Source organism: Podarcis tiliguerta, assembly GCF_965153285.1.
Source record: "Podarcis tiliguerta genome assembly, chromosome: 4".
Lineage (NCBI taxonomy): Eukaryota > Metazoa > Chordata > Lepidosauria > Squamata > Lacertidae > Podarcis > Podarcis tiliguerta.
In genome coordinates, this window is record NC_139537.1 from 52,026,815 (window position 1) to 52,051,811 (window position 24,997).

Below are 24,997 nucleotides of genomic sequence, written 5' to 3' on the forward strand. Positions count from 1 at the left end.
ATTAAAATCTGCTTCAAAAAGGCTAGTTCTACTGTCTTTCACTTATCGGCTGACCATGTGTTGAAGCCTCATATGATATAGGTTTACTTGGAGTGTCCCATTTTCATGGGGGATTACTTCCTAGTAAGTGTGTAGGATTGCAGCCTTTGATGAATTGTCTTCATTTCTGATATTAGATTTTCATGATGTGAATAGTTAAGTTCCTCCTTTTTTGCTGCTGTATTCTTCACTCTAGTCATGATTGAATTCACATGTTTTTCCCTTGAAGTGACATCTGATTCTATTCTTGAGGTGTTTTTTTTACTTTGCTTCTGTGTCTTGTAATGATTCCTCTTCTGTACTGTCTTCACTTTCTTTCTGCATGTACTGAGTACGTGTGCAGATTGCAGCACTGGAGAATGAGAAATTAGTTGGGGCATAGAAGTAATTTTGGCTCCTGAAAGGAGTTCTTGGTACCATTTAAATTCTGGTGCCAGTGTAGTGCTTAGAGATACCATTGGAACTCTGTTTGCTGTTTAGTCGTGTCCGACTCTTTGTGACCCCATGGACCAGAGCACGCCAGGCACTCCTGTCTCCTTCATGGATCACTGCCTTGCCATGGCAAAGGGGCTTGAATAACTCAGAGAAGCTATGAGCTATGCCGTGCAGGGCCACCCAAGATGGACAGATCATAGTGGAGAGTTTTGACCAAACGTGATCCACCTGGAGCAGGAACCGGCAAGCCACTCCAGTATCCCTGCCAAGAAAACTCCATGGAGTTTCCAACAGGCATTGGAAGTCTAGCATAAACTAAATGGGTCAGGTTCAATGGTGATTGCAACACTAAAACTCTTGTTAAATGTTTTTGCAATATGTGCTAGAGAAAGAGAAAGTGAAAGAATGTGTTTGACCAGAACAGTGGAAGTGATAAGGGTGGATTGGTTTCAGAAAGCTGCAAAAATGATTTCGGTTCTGAAGAATGTCTGCTCAGTACCCTTAGCAAAATTTATTGCTGTTAGTTTGACAGCATTAGCCAAGCTTTAGTTTTTTAAGATTAAATAAACACATAAATGGAAACAGAAGTAGACATTTGGACATTTTAAATATAAGGAACAGTTATATTTTAATGGGTGTTCATTAGAAAAAGTAGTCAAGTAGTCCAGTGAATAAGGAGATGATCTCTATTACACTATCTTTTCAAAATATATTTTCTAATTGTATGTTAATGACTATGTGCAGAATATCAAAGTACTTGTGTGGTACTGCTTACCTAATTTAGTGGTTTTCCTTTTCTATTGGTAGATCACAAAAAACCAGCTACTACTACTGCTTATTATTGTTGTTCATTAAATTTCTATACCACTTTTCATCTGAAGATCACAGGGTGGTTTACAATATAAAAATAACAACAGCAACAACACTTATAATAATAAGAAACAAAAATACCCCACACACGGTTTAAAAGACTATAAGATTGTTTAATTAGCCAGAGGCTTGGTAGAAGAGGAATGTTTTTGTTTGGTGCCTAAAGGTATGTAATGAAGGCGTCAGGTGAGCCTCCTGGGGAGAGCATCACCTAAGCAGGGAGCCACTGTAGAAAAGGCCAATTCTTGTGTTGTTGCACTCCAGACGTCTTGCAGAGGAGACACATGAAGAAGGGTCTCAGGTGATTGTAGGGTCCAAGTCGGTTCATACTTAAACATGTGTAAAGCTTAAAAAGTAGTTTGGGATTGACAGAGGTCTTGGTAAAGAAACATGTACTAGATAATCCTTCTCCTCCTCCTCTGATACCTGCTCTCCCACAAAAACAGTTTGTGAAACCTGCTGATAAGCACTGCAAAATAACTGATACACTGATCACCCCTCTTTATTGTATTCTAATAGTAAAATTGAAATCCCAAGTTAAATTCAGTGGTAATTAAGTTAGTTTTAAAATTAATGAATTAATCTTTAAGACTACAGTCGCATACCATATTGAACTTAATGGTATCTACTTCTCAGTAGACATATATAGGATTTCACTTTTGTGCAATGCAAATGGCAGATTCATATGGTCCAGTTTTGATGTCCTAACAACAGGTTCTGTGTTCCAGAAGTATTTGCTTCAATTACCGTATTTTTCGCCCCATAGGACGCACTTTTTCCCCTCCAAAAATGAAGGGGAAATGTGTGTGAGTCCTATGGGGCGAATGCAGGCTTCGCTGAAGCCTGGAGAGCGAGAGGGGTCGGTGTGCACCGACCCCTCTCGCTCTCCAGGCTTCGCGCGGCTCTCTGCAAGGCGCGGGAGCCCAGCGTTGGGCTCCCACAGCTTGCGGAGAGTTGCCTGCATGCCGAAGGCTGGGCGTGCTGAGCTCAGCGCACCCAGACTTTGCGCGGCTCTCCGCAAGGCGCGGGAGTCCAGCGCCGGGCTCCCACGGCTTGTGGAGAGTTGCCTGTTCTGGGGGCAGGGGTCGGGGGAAGCTCCGGCTTCCCCCGCCCCAGCCCTGCACCTGGGGGGGAAAATAAATTTTCCCCATTTATCCCCCCCCCCAAAAAAACTAGGTGCGCCTTATGGGACGGTGCGTCCTATAGGGCGAAAAATACGGTACTAGCCAGGCTCTTTCAGTCCTCACTACTTAATCTCCCCTCTGGGGCTGGCCATGGGGGAAGCGCTGCTTTCCCCACCACCAGCCTCAAACCCGGGTTGGAGAGTAGTGGGAAGGCATCGCGCGCCTTCCCGCTGCCCCCCCCCCATCCTCTGGGGCTGGCCATGGGGGAAGCGCTGTTTTCCCCACCGCCAGCCTCAAAGCCGGGTCGGAGAGTAGCGGGAAGGCTTCGCGCGCCTTCCTGCTGTCCCCCATCCTCTGGGGCTGGCGATGGGGGAAGCACTGCTTTCAACCCTGCCAGCCTCCAACCCGGGTTGGAGAGTAGCGGGAAGGCGTCACGCGCCTTCCCGCTACCCCCCATCCTCTGGGGCTGGCGATGGAGGAGGCGCTGCTTTCCCCCACCGCCAGCCTCAAAGAGTAGACTCTCCTGGCTTCAGCGGAAGCAACGCAAAGCCTCCGGATTGAATACCATCCAGTGTGCTGTAGACAGTACTGCGCAAGGTGGACCAATTGGTGTGACTTGTATAAGGCAGTTTTCTGTGTCTGGTTACCTGCAGGGCTGAGGATGCAGGATGTTTGCAATCAAATGCAGATGCACTGAACCCAAAAGCTGAATTAGTAAGCACTAAGCAAAAAGATAGCTAGGATCGGCGGTGGGGCCAAAGGAGGCATTCGCACTAGAGAAGCATTTTATAAATTCAGGTTTGTACAGGGATTTTGTAAACCCTTGGGGTCCTATTGACCCATAATACCGTATATGGTAATGTATATGGTAAGTAATTTGTCTATTTTGCTTTTTCACCCTGTCTGTTTCTCGTGAGAAAAAGCATAAAAAACAGGTTTTATGCTAAGAATGTATATACATGAAGAGTAACTAAAGAATTTAAAGGGCGCTTTGCAAGGTCACTTTGACTCCTAGCACTTTACATTCATTGTTTTTCAGTTTTCTCAGTTTTCCTATGGGGTAGAAATAACTTCAAAAGTTAAAAGAGTAAAAACATCAATTTTTAACTAGATTTATGAAAATTTTATATGGAAATTTGCACCTTGTGATAGTTGAGGAATACTTGGAGGACTGAATGGTAGAGGACTGGCACAAAATTTTTATTATTTGTCCTAGTGCGCTCAGGATGCATTTGACCTCATAGAATCCTAGAATTGTAGAGTTGGAAGTCCAACCCCCTGCAATGCAGGGATCTCAACTAGATTATACATGACAGATGGTCATCCACCTCACTTGCCAACAGATGATTATTTAAGAACTTTTAAAACTCTGATTTAAACTTTGTTTTAATCCATTTTTTATTTTGTAAATAGCCCCAACTTTTATCCACCCTGAAGAATTAAGTTTTGTAATTTAAAACTTAATAAAAACTAATTTGTAAAATATTGTGCTTGTAAAAATAGTAGTGGAACAGAATATGTAGTGTAAATTACTGTTGCACTATAAGGAATGGTTAATTGTGGGACTCCAGTTATTGATAAAAATGGTCAAAGCAGTTAAAGGCTGCATTAGCTCTGATATGATACTTCCCTGCTGGTGCTGGCATAGTTTGTAATGGCAATTTAATCATTCAATATTGCAGACAGTAGTACATGTGCTTTTTCAAGTGAAAATGCAAAGTTCTATACCTAGAAAAGTCCTGCAAATTCATATCAAGGCAAATAAAATGTGCAAACTAAGAAAATCTTGTGTATCTTGACTTCCTTTCCATCATGCACTCTTTCACATTCTGAGATCCCTACCTACTAGCAATATCAAATAGTACGTAGTCAGAAGAGAAGCTTTTAGTGGAAACTGCTTCCATGTAAATGTGCATAGGATTGTATTCTGAATGTTCTCATGACTAGCTGCCTTGAGGGATCTTATATTCAAAAGGTAGAATAATAAATATTCTAAATAAAATTGTTCCTTATTTGGGATGTTTCATAGCCAGTGGTTTTGAAGAACTCTGCTCTAGGATTCCTCTGTATATTTGTCTATATTTCCACATGAAAGCAAGCTTTAAGTCATATATAGTTTAAACTAGATTTATTTCTATATAGAATATTAATTTTGATCTTGGGTGTCTGAAAGCTACACAACTGGAAGCCTTTTCTTCCTTTTTTGGAATGGCATAATTTCCAGCTGGAGCTCTTTCTGTCTTTAATTCCTGTGCACAACTGGCTTTTGTTATGTTGACCATCGCAACTGATTCTGCTGCTGTATCATTGTGTCCATTTTCTTATTAGTATCAATAGCAGAAATATAAAGCAGGGAAAGGGAGCTCATTAACAGTTAAGAAAAACAGCAGGTCATATAGCATAGGTAAGCAGGAGCTTGGGTGAAAAGGAATGAAGTTGGGTTGCTGTGAAATAATTTTTGAGAGCAACTTATTTTCAGCTTCCCCCAGAATAAGCACGCTTAATTTCCTAGGTAGTGGAGGTACCTTACATTTTCCGTAAAAGTTCCATTTGTTTTTAGTTCTTCTCATGACTTTTTCCTGGTAGGTGCTCCTTTCACATCATTTCACCATACTTCTCCGACTGGACGAAGGCATTGTATTGTGTTCATTGTATTGGGTTCATTGCCTCTGCTGTTTTACAGGGTATAATTTAATTTGAGCCAAAGGCTTAGATGAAGACAAACAAAATCCACAAGAATCTGTAACATCAGTTTATCTGATACTGCTATTCAAAGGGGTCTCTGATGATGTCCAGTTTTTCCTCCCTCAGGGAATGTCTTTTTCCTTGGTCAGGCTGTTTTCAAGTTTAAGTTTCTGGTGTCTATTGGCTGCTGTATTTTCCCATTGTATGGAATATGAGGCATTTCAGAGAAAGACCTGCAGCATAAGATTTGGCTAGCAATTTCAAATCAATATCTTCTCTACCTGTGTAGCTTCTTTAATGTGCAATGCTTCTCTGCCCATTTCCCACTCTTCTCAAACTCCTCCTTCTGGACTTCATCCCATTCTTCTGGACTACTTCCTTTCCCACGTCTTAGACCATATTTCGTACTCCCTTTGGTTACTATTCCCCAAATCAATATCATACCCAGAGAATCTCCAAACCAACAGACTCACTTTCATTGTGGCTACAGACCCTGAGAATCAGCAGCAGAAAGCTGAGCTGACTCCTTTTGTAGAATTTGTGGGTGAAATAGGGACTCCACATTCAGTGCCAAGTCAAGCTCAGGAGAAGGAGCAGAAAGAGAGACATCTGGTGGAAAGGGAGGATGGGAATAATGGCTGGTGAATCCCTGTTTCATTCAGAGATATTGAAACTAAAGTAAGCTGTTCATAGTGTTTGCTTCCTCTGATTTAACTATCCTTGTATCTGACCACTCTGGGCTGCTTTCTTTGCTTTCCCTTCCTTCTGCTTTAGTTGACTCTACTTTATCCACCCTTCACTTCCTTTCTCAGCACCCCCCCCCCCCGATGACTCAGTGCAAATGGGTTTTTCTTTTTCTGGCGCAGTGCAAAGCAGTTTTTGAAAAATGATAGGGGCTCACTATGTAGTTGGCATCAACTTTCTCTCTCTCATATATGTTGTGAGCCCAGTTTCTAGAAAGGAAGGTATCTGAGAGCTCAACTCCAGAGGCCGGTCTCTGGAGAAGCAAAAATGGAAAGACAGTGTGAGAAATGTAGCCACAGGCAAGGGAGGAAGGAGACTCGTAATCTAGGAGAGGAACCTTTTTAACCAGCTTTGTAGAGAAACTGAAGCCCTCCTCCCTCTGAAGAATATGAACCAGGGTGAAAGACAGGGGAATGTGGAAAGGGAGACTCCTGTTTATCATTCTTTCTTTAGCATTGTACTGATTGTGCCATGGTAGTCATTGTAGTGCCAGTGAAGTAAGGATTATGTAGCTCCAATGATGAAAAAGGAGAGTGGAGTTAGAACAATCAAAAGGAACTTCTGATGGGCACCAGAACATTGGTGAATCTGATCAAATTGTGGTAGGGGCTGAGGAGGGGGTGGGGCTGATGGAGAGGAGGCTGTAGTGTGGATTGAGAGGTTCCACAGGCCAGATCTGAATTGATTGCTGACAGTTTCCCATCCCTGATAGGAACCTACACTATTAATCTCAACATTTATGGTTTGCATGCTGTATGCTTGTTAATTTTTGACCACTGCCACTTGAAACGCTTCTAGATTAAAAATCACCACTCTTAACTCCAGTATAGCTGTATGGCATGAGTGGCTTCTCCACCACCCTGAATGGATCACTTTGACAGGTGGGTGGGGATAACCACCTGTCAATCACCTGACATAACTGTGGCCCAACTTTAAATGAAAGAATTTGATTTGATTTATTATATTTCTATGCCATTTTCCTTCAAATGAATCCCAAAGTGGTTTACAAACAATAAACAACAATAATATGATGGAACATAACAGAACATACAGCCTAAACAATATAGAATGAGGTTGTGTTTTGGATGTGGTTGTATCTTGTATGGTTTTGGAATTGGAAGGGCAGTCTAAGTGTGCTTCTGAATCTTTGCAGCCTGACTTGAACTCCAGCTGAGTTGCAAAGGAAGATCTGTGCCAAAAGGGGTTTGCAGTCAGTGCTAATCAGCTCTCACTGCAAACCCTGCTGAGATCGGATGCACTCAGATCAGCTGATAGTGCTGACTGCAAACCTCACTTTCGGCAGGGATCAGTTCAACTTTGGAGCTTCCAATTAGAACTCCCAAGCGGAACCAATCCCAGTGTGACTTGCATTTAGCATCAAGTTTCAAAGGTGCCAGATGAAAGCCTCACTTGCAAAGGAACAATCAGGAGCTCATGTCAAGGCTCCCAATTTTTCCTTTTCAGCTGTGTTACCTGTTCCACACATCATATGTGATGTAGGCATGGCTTGGGGAAAACTTCCCTGAAGGTCAAATCAACACCCCTGCTACCTGGAGGTTCTCAATTTCTGTTGTTTTATGTACTCAAGTGAAAAGAATGGAAACTTGGGATGAAGGGAAAGATGAAGACCTGCTAGGTAGGAGACAGATTCTGCCGGGTGTGTGTACACTTCACATCTGTGTGACAGTGTTTGTAGTGCCATGCAGGCAATTCATGTGTTGATTGGTTGTTTCATGTTGCAATCGTTGCATGGAGAAAGCTGCATCATAAAGTCTTGCTGGAAATCTCCAAGCAAGTTGCTGTGATCTCCATGCAGGCCTGTGAAGACCCCTGTCTAACAATCTGTGGAGTTGCCACACTTGTAGATATGGAGCTAGATGGACCAATGATTATCTTACCTGGCATAAAGAAGCTTGCTGTGCTCTATCCTTTTCCTTCTACTAACTTGGGCAAGAGACTGTTGTGGACAGCTCCCTAGAAACTTTATTGCAGACTCTGTACAAAGTAAAGACTACATTACACATGATTAGGAAGTGGGCAAAAGAAATATAATGCAGCTATAAAAATCAATCATGCTTCTTCATGAAGTACATTTTAAAGTATGGAGAAGGACAATAATAAAATAATTGGGAGATTGGAAAATATTGTTTGGAAGAGAACAATAGAACATTAAAATCCCTAAAATCTAAAATGACTGCTAAGCAGTTTTTATTTTGGAGCTGTGTAAATATATTGCTTAACAATTGGTGAATTATATATTTTCTTATTTAAAATTAGAGCTAGAAAAAATTATTCTTCTAACTCAGTTGTGAGCTAGTAAGAGGAAGGTGCAAAATGCTCATTTGCTGGAAACGATGACTGAATCATTGTGGGTTGCTGGCTGTAGTCTTTTAATACAAGTGCCTCACCCTCTATGTAGTACAGTACAGTAACTGTTTTAACTAACTTCTCTAATGTAGGGGTGCTTTCAATGTAAGAAAGTGATCTAAATCAGTGTGCGCGCACACACCAGTGGTTTTCAACCAGTGTGCCATGCCACCCTGGGGTGCATTGAATAATGGTCAGGCATGCTGCGGGCAACACTGGCCTCCATACCTCTTTCCTTTCCTTTCCTTTCCTCCCTCCTCTGATGCCCTCTCTGCTTCCCAAAGGCTTGCACAGCTGTTTGTTGCAGTAGCCCTGGCTACAAGCTCCCCAGGCAAATGCTGCCTCAGGGGCTGGCCAAGGGATGCTGGTTGCCAGGAGCTGAAGCGGCCTCAGAGTAAGCAAGCAAGTGGGCAAGGGAGCCCAGCCAGCCAGTCCACCAGTGCTTGCTGTTGGGACTGGATGGACAAGTGGGAGGCTGGGCAGGCAGGCAAGCTCTGGCCTTTCTTGGGCTTGCTGTGTGCAAGGCCTGCCTGGGAGCTGAGTGCCTGGTGGCAAAGGGGAGCCTTTCTGTTATGCAAGCCTGGCAGCGCCTGCTGCTGCCTCCCAAGTTAAGGTTCTGACCTCACGTTCACCTTTGGCCAGTCTCTGTTGGGCCACTAAGGTTAGGGGCATCCTCTTCCCAAGCCCCTGTAGGGCAGTGTGACAAAGCACCTCTCTTTGGGGCAGCTCAGAGACCAGAGGCAGCAGCAGCAGCTGCCCAGGGGACTCCCAAGGTGAGAGGAGAGGAGAGGAGGCTGGGGGAACACTCTGCAAGGGAGGGTGTTCAAAAAAGAGTGAGAAGCAGCCAGCTCTGCAGGCAAGGGGTGACATAACTGAGCTCATGAGCCCCACAGGGGTACCACAGAAAGAATGCAATTGATCAAGGGAGTTGTGGACTCAGAAAGGTTGAAAACTTTTGTTGTACACCACTTGAAAATTGCTGGAGACCTCGGGAGCTATATAAACTTTTGCATATGATCAGTGGAAATAGTTTTTTTTGTAATGGATCCAGCAACTCCGTTTGTATTAATCTAAAAGAATTTCCCCCAAATATTTTATATTGTATATACATGGCACCACAAAAATAGCAACTATATACCTTGTAGTTAGCAATATTTGTTGGAAATGTTGAGGAAATGATCTCAATTTCACTCACCCATGATGGACTTGTAAACAAATAACAAGCCCCAAAACAGTTTTCGGGAAAAGGTTATATCTCAGCTAAACAAAACTACTAGGTGTCGTAATGGAAACATTTGGAGTTAATAGTAGCCTTTTAACAGCAGCAAAATTAGTTAGAGCTTCTAAATAGAGACTATATCACACTTCAGCTTTAAAGGAATGGTATATAACCTCAATTATTAAGTTAACACTTAATCATTTCCAAGTTAGACAAAATAAATGAACTATTTATTATATTAAATAGCAATACAATCTGGATCTTAAAGTGAGTATAGAGCATTTTTCTTACCCTAGCAACTAGATCATATTAGTATCAGATTAATCAGTCATTCTCTCTCTCCCTGTCTGTCTGTCTTTCTGTCCCTCCCTCCCTCTCACACATGGTTAAATGGGTAGTAGTCATTGATGATATCATTTTATTAAGCAAAATTCTTATCTGTTATATTATGTATTTCTCATCATAATGATACATGTTTTGTATGTTGTGTGTATTAAAATTTACTTTTTTCATTTAGCACTTTCATTATCAAAGCCAACACCACATTATGAAAATTGCGGGCCCTAGTCAGGCTGCTGAGAAGGGTACCTTTATTTTGTAAACCTTTAGGGGGAAATTAAGCAGACTGCTCTAGCTCCATGCTATGAAAATTGTGAGCCCTACACCAAGGCCTTCTTAGCTTTCTTGATAAACCAAGATAAATGTGGCCTCTGTTTGTATTGTCAGAAAAAAATGAACTAAATCCACAGCCAAATAGAGATATTGACTGTTTTGCAATCTTTCTGCAGACCACCCAAATAGTTCTTTTTGTGGACAGTTTGAGAAGTTTAATTTAGACACATAGACGATAGCTGCAGAAATCATTTAGGGCAGTGACCAGGACAGATCTTTGGCTTTGGTTGTCCCTAAGTTGCAGATTGTCACTTCCAGATTCTGGCAGTTTAACAGTATCAATGATAAAAAAGTAAATGTACTGAAATTATTTATTGTATTTATATATCACCTGGGGGCATACAACAATATTAGTTAGATGGGTCCTTAGTTTTGCCTAGTACAGTGGAACCTCGGGTTGCGAACATAATACGTGACGGAGGCACGTCCGCAATGTTCGTAACCTGCAGTGCCGCGTCTGCGCATGCACATGACGCAATTTGGCGCTTCTGTGCATGCACAAGCGGCGAAACCCGGAAGTAACCCTTTCCGGTACTTCCAGCTTTCCCGCAGTCCGCAACCTGAAAATGCGTAACCTGAAGCACCTGTAACCCGAGGTACCAATATTCAAGTCTCTTTGGAGTTTATAAACAAAAAACAAAAAAACCTAATGTTGAATACTCTTGATTATAAAGTTAATCATGAATTTTGTAACTTTTCAATATCCATGATTATGTTAAATCAAAGAAGTATGTTTGTCCATAAGGATAGGCAGCGTTAAGACCATTATGCCAAGGTAGCCTCTGAGGTTCCTAAGTGAGTAACATGATGCCCATCGACAACACAAAGCTCTCAGACATCCCATTTCGCCCTTGTCACGCTTCTGTCTCCGTTTTTTAGAAATTGAGGTATTTTTTGCTTCCTGCCTTTTGCTTTTATTTGATGAGTGCGACACGTGCTTGTAGGAGAGATGTTGCCTGCTTATTTCGGGGTGGGCTGTAGATGTTTTGCAACAGTTTTTCTTCTGTGAAATGGGTATTTTGTTGTGTCCACAGCAGCTTTTTAGATTTTCAGATGTGCCCCAGGCCCAAAAAGTTTGGAGACCCCTGAATTAAAGAGACTGAGGAGGGCAGAGGTTAAGTGCCAATGTATCTTCACAACAGGCTTCAGAAGAAATTACTATGCCAGACAGTCCTGTGTGAGAAGAGCCCCAGGAGCCGGTCCAGCCTCCATTTTGATTATCAGTATTTTGCTTCCAGATCTTTGACAGAGATTATTTCTAGTCCAGCTGAAGTTAGCATTTGGGGAGTGCATCCTTTAAACACCAGCCACTTTCTCAGAGGATGGTGGCGTTTGTGGCAACAAGCCTTACAGGGTGCCTAAACTCAGTTGATTCCAGATCTCTGCTTGAGTAATACAGTGGTACCTCAGGTTACATACACTTCAGGTTACAGATGCTTCAGCTTACAGACTTCGCTAACTCAACAATATAGTACCTCGGGTTAAGAACTTTGCTTCAGGATGAGAACAGAAATTGCGTGGCGGCAGCAGCAGGAGCCCCCATTAGCTAAAGTGGTACTTCAGGTTAAGATCAGTTTCAGGTTAAGAGTGGACCTCCAGAACGAATTAAGTTCTTAACCCGAGGTACCACTGTACCTCCAGTTGGTTGCTTTGGGATGCTTTGCATCCAGCTTGAGCTTTGCCCAGTCTCACTTGGAGCTATCTGTGACTCTGCTTCCCTGCCTGAACTCTTGCCCTTCTTTGCAAATACAGGCTTGTAGATTCTGCCTGTAGCTGGATAGTCTCCACCTTGAATCACTCCCAGCTTCACTCAGAGCTGTCCGTGGTACTGTTTACTTGCTGAACTTTTGTTCTCCGCTGATTCTCCCCATGGACTCCATCTGAATATTATTCTTTCTAGCTAACTGTGGTTTGAACAAATCACTTTCCTGTTTTGAAAGCAGTGGGAAACTGGATTATTCCAAACTGCAAAAGGAAGTGTTACAAATACCCTCTCCTCCTGTATGAAGGAGGGTAGAATGTGAGCCAAGGCTCATTTCGGCATATGCTCAGAACAGGAAACAATGGTTTTTGAACTAGGTCTCTGTGTTACTTGATCAAGGATATTTTTGGTTGTTCTCATCAGTAAACACAACCTGAATGACAAAATTAAGTTGCTGTGAGCAGATGGATCCCACTTTCAGTTAGTTGCTTTCCTTCTAAATGAGCAGGTTGAGATTTGTGGGCTACCCTAGATCCTCAGTTATTTCTGCCCCATGGAGTGTCTTTCACCAGCTATGGCTGGTTCACTTACTGCATCTGCTCCTGGCCAGGGTAGTCTAATCACACTTATCTGTGCCCTAGTAACTTTCCTCTTGTGTCAAATAGCAATCTCAGGTTAGGGGATTTTGGGACAATGGTGTGGGTAGAAAGAATTACTCTTCCCACTGCCACAATCCTGGTGAGGATTGCAATGGATGCTACATATGATTTTAAATATGATGCCAGACTGCACTTTTGACTTTACTAGTTGTTTGGTCCTTCAGTATTTAATAAGTTTGATAAACTTACTCAGCAGTGACAAAAAAATCTGAAGTGCCATGAACTCAAGCACAGAAACATTAGGTTTTGTATATGGATTTTTCACTTTCACAGCATTTACTTTTGAATGGTTTGTGCCCTTTGGATTTGCACATGGATGTTCTGTGACCCATGAATCACACTTGGTGCATCAGGCATACCTGAGGAGTAAATCAGATTTAGATTTCAGTCTAGTCCAGCTTTCTCCCACCTCACAATGACCCCTCTGATAGTGAAGAGGGCCTCATATCACACTTGCTCCTAAAAGCATTGTTGAGCAGGACTGGGGTGGAGGCCGAGAGGCAAATTACCCCCTGTTCAAATATACAGTGAGGAGAGACAGCCTTTGCTACCTTTGCAAAGGATCTGGGTAGTGAGCATGGGTGTGTTATGCTTTGATTGGAGAAGCCCTGTAGCATATGTCCTCAGACACAAACCCTCTGATTTTTACAGTAGTGAAGGTGGTCCTTTGGTGCTGAAGGAGAGAAGTTTGGGTTTAGCAGTAGCCCACTTTTCCTTCCTGTCAACCCTTTTTCATGAAATTGGTAGATGGGATAATACAAAATATCCTGATGACTCTTTGTGGTGGCATAATAGAAATCAAATTTTCTCAACCCTCACAAGTCCCCCACCCCTTCTGGGTTAGTGCATGTATGCTGTCCTCTTGCCAGATATATTTCCCAGTGGCATGAGGGAAGTGCATGTGTACATATCATGACCACAATAGTGGAGCATTGGTATTTCTTATCTACTGATCTTTACTTGGGGCATTTTGTGGTCTTGTTGCTTATCACCGTTTTCCTGTTTAAGTTGAGAGCAGCGCAAAGAGGCTTTCAGGTTGCATGGAACTTGGCTGCTTAAATTAAGGAGCCTCAGAGTGGAAACAACACACTTTTACAGTTGTGAACAGTATTCTCACAGCACTTGAGGGCTGAAACAGCAGTGTATACAAGCTCAATAGCGCTGAAAATCTAAAAATAGCATTGGTGCTATTACGCTTGCATGTGCTTGCATCGTACAATTTAAAAAGTGACAGAAGAACAACATCCATTGTGTTTCAGTAATTGCTACTTCCTCTGTGTAAGTGTGCAAATAGCCTTACTTGGATTAGACATTTTGCAAGAAACCTTAATCCCATGCATAGTTAAATTGTGTTTAATATTGAAGAAAGTCTATGTTGTAGTAGCCTTGGTGTTTGGTTTCAACCATTATTTTAAATTTTTATTTCCTCATTTTTTTTACTATTATTGAGTACTTTCTCCCACTTTAGTTTCTGTGAATGTGTGATCTTTCTGTCATGGGAATTTAATTCTGCATTCATGATACACTTCTGGCTTGTGATCAGCTGTGGTTGGTTGAAGTATTTTCACTTGCCTTAAAGGAAACATCCTTCATTACAATGCTGGTGTTGCTTTTCAATCACTTTTTAATCAAGGATTTAATGTATAGTAAGAGCAGAAAACTGTTTAATATCTTATTTTGTACAAACATTTAAATAACTATCTGATCACCTGTGGTAAGAATGCTTTCCATGTATCCAGGAAGTGAAACTTTGTACAAGTTGTTCAGTTCTCCATTTTGAGTAAAAAAATTGATAGGTATGAGTGGGAAGATGGGCAAGTATTTTTTCTGGGCAATATCATATTTGTGAGTTTGTTTTTATAATTGTTTTCAACAGTGTAAAGCAGTTGTGAGGAACCTTTGGCGCTACAGATAATGTTGAATTACAGCTCTTATAATCTTTTGCCATTGGCCATATTTAGTGGGGCTGATGGCAGCTGTAGTTCAGCAACATCTGGAGTCCCAAAGGCTCCCCATTCCTGGTGTAAAAGGTTTAGTGTTATGGACTGTATCTTTGAATTGGATCTGTTTAAAAATTCACTAGGTTTCTCAACTTTTTCTAAATTTCTTTGTCTTGGCTTGTAGGTAAAGCTTTTTAGAAGTTGTAGTACTATTTCACTGATGTTACATATTTTGAATAATGCTATTATCTTTCATCAATAGCTCTTAGAAAAGTTTATCATAATATAAAGGCTGTTTTCTGGCAAAACATACACTACTGAAAATGCCAGTAAAATAAATCTTGCAATTATAAACACCTTGGCTTTTAATGTCAAAAGAATTAAGCATGCTGTTGTTTGTAGCATGCTGCATGGACTTCTTACTAAAAGTAAGTTTGTTAGGAAGGACTGGGACCAGACTGCCCTGAATCCAAAGAATTATACAACTAGTTCCATGTGCCAGAGGGTTTTTCTTGAACAGCAGCCCCCACTTTCCCCTCCTGTATTCCACACTGTGAATGTATTTCAAAATTGAAGGGTTTTTAATACACACACACACACACACACACACACACACTGTTCACTACATGCCATAGGGTTTGCCATCCAAAGGTTAAAAAAAATAATCCACTGGATATGTTCAGCTCTTCAGCTTCTTCTACCACCAATCTACTGTTGTTATAATATAGTGATAAGATGCTACATATCCTTTGTTGCTCAGTACCATCATGTTTGTAGGTTTGTAATTTATTTTAAATATTTTATCCAACAGAAAAGATGTCTTCTGTAGACTGTGTGAAATGATTTAAAGCATTTTGGTCAGTATCCAGTTAACTTGTCTAATCAGTGGAAAGGTTTACACTTGCACAATGGATCTTCCTTCTCTTATCCCCCTGTGTGCCTCCTAAATCTGTCCTGGGCTCCCCCCTCCCCAGCCCTCTGCAACAGATGTGGGGAGGACACAGGACATGTATGAAGAGAGGAGAGGGGGAAGTTCTGTTGCACAAGTGTAGATTCTTGCACTGATGGAACAAGTTAGTTGGATATCATCCCTTTCTGTGCAAAATAGGTCTAATGAGTAATTAACTGACTATGAGATAAGATTAATTTGGTTTGTTTATCTAGCATCCACATTTTTCTCAATTAATTTTCCTATTCATAGTGATAACTAATATTTTGGAGTTTACCGGGAGTGCTTTGTAGTGTGTTTAAGCAACTCATACAACTCCACATACCATTGTGGAGCTTATGGGAGCTGAACAAAATCTGGAGGGCCACAGGTCCCCAAGCCTCATTCTAGTAAAAGTGACAGTTCTAGACAATAAATTATAACTTAAGAGGAAAATCAGATTCAAACCCTAGAGTTTAGTAGAGTATATTAGCATGCATGAGTGATAAAATGTTGTTGGCATCTGCCTGTCTTGGGAGACAATGGAGGAATGCACCTTGGGGGGTGAAGTCAAACTGTTGGAAGGTTATGGTGCGTGCTGTGAGTGTAGAGACCGATACAGCAGAGTGCTAAAATGTAATTTTCTTAGAAATGCCATAAATAAGAAGGAAGCTTCACTTGCTTAACTAAGCAGTTACCTAGGTTCTTGCTAAATACCTAAGTACTATGATAGTAGTCTATAAGAGTTGTAGCAGATCAATGAGGATTTCATTTTAGTAGGCACTATATATACTTGAATTTATTTATTTTTAAAGTCCCTGTGACTGAGATCTCAGTGTATGACAAACACTTTCAGGAGAAAGTGAGTATAATATAATAGATACTGTATTTTTCGGTCTATAGGACACACTTTTCCCCCTTCAAAAATGAAGGGGAAATGTGTGTGCGTCCTATGGAGCGAAGACGCCATAGCCCCGCGACCCTCTCCCGGCTGGAGAGGTGATGCGTGGCTATGGCAGGAGCCTCTACAGCCGTGCGTCACCTCTCCAGCCGGGAGAGTGCACGCGGGGCTAAAGAAGCCCCCCGCGACCCTCTCCTGGCTGGAGAGGTGACGCGTGGCTATGGCAGGAGCCTCTCCGCTGCGCCTTTCCGCTGCTCCCGACCCCTCTCACTCTCCAGGCTTCCAAGGTAGCCGCCTGAACGCACCTTAAACGGCAGCTTGTTTTAGAGCGAGAAAACAAGAGGGGGAAACTTCTCCCCCTCTCTGCGCAGCGCCTCCTGCCGCTTCGCTGAAGGGGCGCTGGGCAGAGGGGGGGAGAATTTTTTTTCCTTGTTCTCCCCCCTCTAAAACAAAGTGCGTCCTATTGTCCGGTGCTTCCTGTGGTGCGAAAAATACGGTATTTGTTAGTCCATTTCTAATGCAGAATTAGCTTCATTGTGTTGTGCCTTTATATTTTTGCCCCATTCTTCTAGTTTGTAAGCTAGTGACTTTATTAAATGAAGTGTGATCAAGGTGAGCTTGAATTCATAAGATGGTAGAGTGGTGATATATCATGATGTTGAAAACCAGATATCGCCCAGCCCTACTCATGACAAAGGAATGTGCTTGGTCTACAGTCTGGTAAGCAGACATAGGAAGTAGACAAAGAAGCAGAGTGTGGAAAAATAAGTTACATTGTACAGAGCAACATAAATGACCCTTCTGAAACTATGGATTAAGATACGTAAGTTGATTCAGAAAATTATATAGATGTTGATAATAGAAAGAATCCTGCATAGAGCGACTATAACGTTGTTACCACTTGGAGATGGGTGAAGTATTTCAAAATGACAGCAGCTCCATATGAAAACCATAATTTCTGAAAGCCACTCTCACTATGTGTATTGCACTTATTGTGGAGAAGAATGCATGTTGCTGGCATTGAAACTCTCTAGACAGTTTTCTTGATGTGTGGATTTCAAATGCTCTGACCAGGATTTGGAACCATTGCACACAGAATTGTTTCCAGCTATATCAATGTGCTGGTCATTGGCCACACTGTACTAAGTCAGCTGACTGTAATAGAGAATGGCCATTCTGGAAGGATGGTTAGCCCAGCCACAGTCTGGATGAACTTTTCTAAAGTAGGGACCATGTTTCAGTTGTAGAGCACATTCTTTGCCTGCCAAAGACAGCCGCTTCAGTCCCTGGCATCTCATATTAAATAGGATCAGAGAGCAGGTGACGTTTAGTTTCCTAGGGCTACTCCAGTCTTGTCAGGGAGGCTTAAAACCTGCCCCTGTCCCATCTCCTCTCTCTTTTGAATTTTCTTTGCCATTGCCTAAGAATATGAGGAGGAGTTTGTCATCCTGTTTTGCCTCCTACCCACTGTATACCTGCCGTATATAACCCCTATATAGGGATGTAAGGGTGTGATTCCAGGCATTGTCAAAGACGTTTGTTAAAGATCCTGGACAACTATTACCAGTCAGAGTAGCCTTCACTAGTGCTAGGCCAAAACTTGTTCCCCAATTTCACATGGCCATTCACTCCTGGAGAATTTGGGAGCTATTTTTTGCACCTTTCATAGGTGCAATGCAAATTTCTCATAACATTTTTAGAGATGCATACACAACTTATTTTACTGTACAATGTGGCCTAGGAAGTCTTTTTTAAAATGTTGTGTAAGCAAAACCACTTTGTCCATTCTGGCAGCACGAAACTCCCATTCTGGCCTTTCAGCTTGGCAACACTTCTTGGGGTGACAGCATGATGTTGTGTAGTCATGTGGGTGTCCCAGGAAGTGCTGCTAAGCTCTTAAGGTTCTCTTAAAGCTTTTAAAAATCATCATGCACACACTCAGCCATGCAGGGCTTCCAGTGTGGCAGCACTTCCTTAGTTTCCCACATGGCTATGCAATGTAGCTGGCATAAGAGCTTCATTCTGCTTTTACTTTACACAATGCTTGAAGAAAAAACAGTAAAATGAGGTAAGCACAGCCCCCTCCTTTGAAAACAGGAATAAATTTCTTTGAACTTTGCTCCCACTCTACCCTTTTTGAAAGCATGTTCTGTGTCCTCCCCTTCTCAAATTGTTAAAAGAAAGGCAATTGAAGGTTTTGAACAGCTCTACTCATTACTGGTCTAGATACTCTGACCTGGGATAAGGCAGGTTCCTGTGTTCTTACCCTATTAGATTGTGTCTGAATCCACATAGGTAACTAATGTTTTTTGTGTTCACAGTGTTTGCTGCTGGCCTCTCCCCACGTCCCCACCCCACAGGATGGTATGATATTTGAAAGAAGACGATGCATACAGGTAATTCTTTAAGTTTCAAAGTACCTATAAGTTTCCTGATTTATATTAATCACTGTATACTTTGATTTTATTAAGTCAGACTTAATAATTATCAGCACTATCTTAATAATAATCAGCACTATCTTAATAATCAGCACTATCTTGGTAACCTGTGGCAAGTAAGTCACCAAACAAAAAAGCTTGTCGGTTAACATCAGCTGGTTGTACACGAAGCATTATGAGGTGGTAGAATATTTTTATGTATTCAGTTAGCTTTATATTCCACCCACCATGGAAGCCATGACAGGAAACATGTTTCAGTAAACTAGCACATGAGGTTGAAAAGTTCTAGCTCAAGCATTTGCTGTTCTGTTCCATTTACATAAAACATTTTTAATTAGGGGATTGATTGATTGATTGTCTGGACTGAAGTGGTATGTTCTGTTATATTGTATCTTTGTGCTACCATTTCATTCTGCTGCATGTTGTGGGCAGGGAAATCAGAAACTCTTGCTTGAGAGGCATAACTTAGATAAAAAAGTATTAAAATAGCAAGTTTGGCATCTTGTAAAAGAATGAAAAAATGGTTTCAAGTTATTCAGAGTTTAATCAGCTTGTGAACCACAATAATTTTATCCCCAGTAACATGGCTTATAGAATAATGTTGGCAAAGATTATTACTTTTCAGATAGTTTTGTATTGCATTTTTATACTGAAAGTAAAGGGCATTCCCATCAACTGCAACCAGCATGGCCATTGGTCAGGGATGATGGCAGCTGTAGATCAACTGCATGTGGAAGGCAAAAGGTTACCTACCTCTACTGTTTATATATAAACTATATATTGTACAAAAAATGGTTTCAACCATCACAGTCCCCCCCTAAGAGTTCTGAATATTATAAAGCTTTTTTTTCTTTGGCTAAAGTTCTATTTTATAAAACAATTCATAATGAGAAGACAAATGAAGTGTGTTTTTGGGGAATAGTGCAGAACTGGAAAAGTTTGTGGTTCATTGATTATCTTGTATTTTTGTATATGTAGTTTACAGTGGAGTCTACTGTCTTTGCTGTCCTGAGATTTACCTTTAACCATCACCTGGAATATTGGATATATATTTTTTAAATTAGCAAGATGGTTTTTCTCACATCTTTTCCACTTACCTCTTCTCCACCTTTTTCTTTTGCTTAAAAGTGTGTTAAAAAAGTGTTCACACTTCTTGAAGCATCAGATGGACAAAAGTGAACTTGAACACGCAAGGCAGTGATGGCCAGCAACTTGAATGGTTTTAAAAAAGGATTACAGGCTAACAGTGGCCACCAACCCTGATGGATACCTTTTTTCCTCCAGTGTTGGGAGAATTTAGCACAGCAGCTTGCCCCACCCCCTTCCCGCATGACACATCTAATTTGCTATAGAAGGACTTTGGTTTACAATCAGATAATTTTTTTGAAAGATGGGTATCCTTTTTCATGTGCTGAATCCTAAAGTTCCAGAATAACGTGTCACATTGTATCTTTTTAGCTCTTTCACAGAATGATTGTAAATATATTCTCTTTATAATGCTTTTTCTTTTGTATTTATCTAAAATACAGTGGTATGTGCATATGTATACACAGACACACATTTTTTGAGGGGCGGCACAAAGCCTATTTGCATCATCACGGTGGAGCAATCAATAGTTTTTTTAAAAAAGTATTTACTTTAATTTTTTAAAATGACAAATTCATTGAGCTGTCGGCCACAAAAAAGCTCTTGGGGGGGGGCAGATGAGGCCTATCAGCCACCTGTTAGGCACACCTGGTCTAACCTCTTGTTGAAACTATATCTGATTCTTGGGGAGATCCTTCTTGCCTTTGGAGCTGTCGGCTAGAACTACTAGTCATAACAGAGGCTTGCTTGCTGGCTATTTTTCAAGGTGGAAGGAAAGACCTCACTAAAAAGGAAGACCAGCAATGAAGAATTTGAGTACCTTGCAAACAGGGTGAATGAATTTTAAAGTAATTTTAATTTTAAAAGGCTATCATTAAGAGAGAGAGAAATCATGTTTCCCGTTTTGAAATTGGTTTTCAAATAAATGGAATAAAGGCTCTAACTAGATTGATAATTGAAAATATTTTATCACTCAGTCCATCTTCCTTTTCCACATGATTTCAGAATTGTATCTAAGTGAGGGCAATCATGAAATTAATGGATTTCTGTTTCGCTTTTTCTGTATACTTGCAAGGGCACTAAGCAAGATCACTCATTTGAAGTCTAGTGCTGTAATCCTATGTGCATTTACTTGGAAACATGAACCATTTAACTCAGTAGTGCATATTTCCAAGTCAGTCATGGATGGAGTTAGGTGTAAGATTGGCCAGAACTTTCAAACTGAACTTATTTTAAGAACCCAAGTAGAGGGCAGATAATAGAGAATTGCTCAGGTGAATTTGTTGGATAATCCTAATGAGATACAGGACAGAAAGTTTGGGATTTGTTGACTGGGTCCAGTAGAAAGCCAGTATGATAACTATAAACACTACATATTTTATTCATATTTTACATATCTCTGCCTTCATATTTTGTGTGTGTATCCATATTTTACATTTATAAATTCTCGTCCTCAAAAGCCAGATATTTCCTACCATTTTTCCTTTTACATAGAAAAATAGTCTTTGTTTAATGCTTTAATTAGCTGATCATACATTAATTAGTGCTTGCAGCCCTACTACTTCCACAGGAGACCTAATTTCCTTGTTCCATTTTTCCACTACATATTTTTGGGCTATAGGCTATAGGTCTGTTGCTGTGTTTATAATCCTCAGGTAGGTGAAGCATTTTGTGATTAAAAAAAAAGTATAGAGCTTGCTTTTGCTGTTTAAGTTTTGGGACAGTCAGCACCAAGCACTGTGTCCTTGGAGAACTTAGTGTGTCCCAAGAAAGAAATTAATGAAAATAGAGGCTCCTATAAACCAAAACTACTCATCTAAAGATATGGCTGTATGTTCTGTGTTTGCTTCTTTTCTGTAAGGAGGCTCGCCAAGACCAGAGGTTCATTTACCTAGTGGGTGGACTCTTAGAGAAAGGGTAATTATTACTCCTTTGGAGAGAGCAGGTTAGAGTGAAATATACTTCTGAATTTAATTCAAAAAAATAAGAATGCTTTGGCTGTTAGACACTTCAGAAATATTGTTTTATTCAGAATTTATTTATTTCCAAGTGTTGTTGGTGAGAGAAACTCAGCAGCTTGCAATAGTGGCAGTAGTACTTTAAGTCAAGTATCAAAAGTAATGACTGTACTTGATTGTTTTGGCTTCATACGTTTGCTATCTTTAATGGAGAGGAAACCTCCTACTGTGAGGTGTTTGGGATTTGTGCTTATTGAGAGTTAAGAAAACTAACAGTTTATTAAGTGTAAGTCTTGACTAATGCACAATAAGACATTGGTTACCTAATAAACTTAATATATAAAATCCTAAATCTGAGCATTTATGACTTCAGTTATGACAGATTGTACTGACAGTAAGCTTTATCTTAATATAATTCATTTGATACTTTATATTAAGGCTTTACTTAAATATAATATGAAATTCAGAAGAATATGAATCTGTCAAAGCTGTAAATACCAGTGTCTCACATCCCATGGCAGGTCTTCAGATTTGTTTGCTTCTGTTTAAAACCTATGCATATTTAATTGAGGGAAAGAGGAAGATAGAGGGATTTATACGTGCATGCCAATGATCTCCTGATTGACAATTCTTGGTTGCACTAGTCCTTCATGCAGAAACAGCTTTACAGGTTATATTTAAATGAAACAAGCAACACAAGAAATTATTATTTTTCTCCCCAGTACATACTTTTTGTTTTATTTTGACTGTTTGAGAAACATATAGACAATTCCTGATCTAAATTATAAAATGTAAATTTATCTCTAGATTATGATTTAGGCTGTAAACCTGTACCTACTTAACCTTAGAGTAAGGCCTAATGGGTACACATATATAGGATTGCAGCCCTTAGCCACTTAGCTTATTGGCAGAACTATCATTTAGGCTTTGTTTTCAGGACTGAATTTTTCATTGGTTATTGTAAATCAGTGCACTCCCATAGAATATAGGGCCATGCTTGCAGCAATAAGAGAATAGGCTACTGTTAAAGCATCATGCTTTATCCTTTATTTGGTAAAAGCTCAAATTCAAAATACGTAGCTGAAAATGTAGAAGAAAAATACTGTCTCTTTCCACATGCTGATAATAAATAATTGCAAATAGTAATTGTAATATCTATACATATTAGATAATAAAACAAAGCCTTGTTGTGTAAGACAAGTCTCTAGCTAGCCAAGCTTCCTGTTTCTACAGAAGGCTAGTTGCAGACCTTTAGAGATGGTTGAAATATTTTGGCATCTATATAATGCCAGCAAAAAATGCCTCTTCATCATTAAGAGTTAATAAATCCACTCAGCTCATGAATCTAGGTGGAGAATCCTTTACCCTCTGACAACACATTACAAGTCACCACACATCCATTGAATTGCACACTGTTCCTCCGTGCTTATTTCCCAGCACCAACCAGTGAAATCAAACTGCTGATATATTGTTGTTGTACAAATCTATGGTGCAACCATATTCAGAATACTGTGTATAGTTTTGGTCGTCTCATCTCAAAAATGGTTTTGTAGATAGAGGAGGAAAAGGTTGTAGAAAAGGACAACCAGAATGATCAAGGGGATGGGAAAATATAACAGTATTTGGGACTTTTTAGTTTAGAGAAAAGAACTCGTGGATATCCAATGAAGCTGAATGTTGGAAGATTCACGACAGATAAAAGAAATCACTTCTTCATGTAGTTCATAGTTAAACTATGGCACCCGCTCCCACGGGAGTCAGTGATGGCCACCAACCTAGATGGCTTTAAAAGAGGATTATACAAATTCATGTAGAAGAGGGTTATTAATGGCTATTAGCTGTACTCTGCTTCCATAGTTGGAGACAGCAGTGCTTCTGAATACAGTTGTTTGAAACCACAGGAAGAGAGAGTGCTCTTGTGCTCGAATCCTATTTGCAGGTTTCCCACAGGCATCTGTTTGGCCACTGTGAAACCAGGATGTTGGAGGAGATGGGCCATTGGCCTGATCCAGCAGGGTCTTCTTATGTTCTTACAGGGATATCCCAAAGACCATAAATTTGGTTGCAAAGACCAACCAAAATGCAGGAACCACTGCACATCATGGTATTCCGTGTAGCAAGCACATACCATATAGCTTGGACATTTCATATCTGAACTACTAACAATCTGATGCCTCTAATTAGCCAGCTCTATACAGTGGTACCTCGGGTTACATGTGCTTCAGGTTACATACGCTTCAGGTTACAGACTCCACTAACCCAGAAAGTGCTTCAGGTTAAGAACATTGCTTCAGGATCAGAAATTGGGCTCCGGCGGCGCGGCAGCAGCAGGAGGCCCCATTAGCTAAAGTGGTGCTTCAGGTTTAGAATAGTTTCAGGTTAAGTTCGGAGTTAAGTTTCAGGTTCGGAACGAATTAAGTACTTAACCCGAGGTACCACTGTATTCCATAGAGGCTAGCCTAGTAGAAGTAAGGATTTTTAAAACAGCGCTTGCTTTCTAGGGTTTCTTGCCATCCCACTCACTTATTTTGTTCAGAAAACTAGTTAAAACTCTATTGTTTTTTAGGGTTTGGATGGATAAATATTTCTCCTTATTGTCTAATTGTATTTACTTTCTACTGTGTTTAACAAGTTATAATAATCATGATAAAAAACTGTGGGTTGAAAGCTGTGTTAACTGAATTGTGTAATAGATTGTTTTTTATACTTCAAGCTTTTTTGTTTCATTTCTCCCCCCTTGTAAAACATTTGAGGGCCATGTATATATAAAAGCAGTCTCAAAATGTAATAAATAAAATTGCTCTAGGTGCCCAAGGTGGATTATGAGCTTCAAAATATTTTTATTTAAATACTGAAAGTAAATGTCGAGGTCCTATGTATAAGTATGCTTTTCTGAAAGTGAAAAAGCTATTGGAAAACAAGTAATAAAAACTATGCTAGCTCTTGTGGAAGGTGTAGGTGGGACTGAGGTGATACTTGTTTCCATTCGGGTACTTCCAGGAGTGAAGTTTTCCTTTCTGAGATGCATGTGGCTAACAAAGAAATCAAAGTATATGAGTATTTAAAGATTGCCTTTCATTCAATGTGCGTGACAATCTTTTGATTATAGCTGGAGATGACAAACTGTGGAATGATAGATGTCTGGAATGTTGAGATTGGAAATTTCTGAGCAGCTGTGTGACTTTTTAAAGTTATTTCTATTTTAAAACTCAGACAGCATAATAATAGTT

The 24,997-nt window shown here is 40.5% G+C and overlaps 1 protein-coding gene across 3 annotated transcripts in view; it reads left to right on the forward strand.

Annotated features, from left to right (window-relative positions):
• DYRK1A (dual specificity tyrosine phosphorylation regulated kinase 1A) overlaps positions 1-24,997 on the forward strand; it is a 111,457-nt gene that overhangs the window by 30,652 nt on the left and 55,808 nt on the right. For all 3 annotated transcript variants that reach the window (XM_083438688.1, XM_083438689.1, XM_083438687.1), the window contains one exon: positions 18,607-18,681. In XM_083438688.1, the coding sequence (XP_083294814.1) occupies positions 18,672-18,681 (10 nt within the window). In that variant the 5' untranslated portion in view covers positions 18,607-18,671. The remainder of the gene's footprint in view (positions 1-18,606; positions 18,682-24,997) is intronic.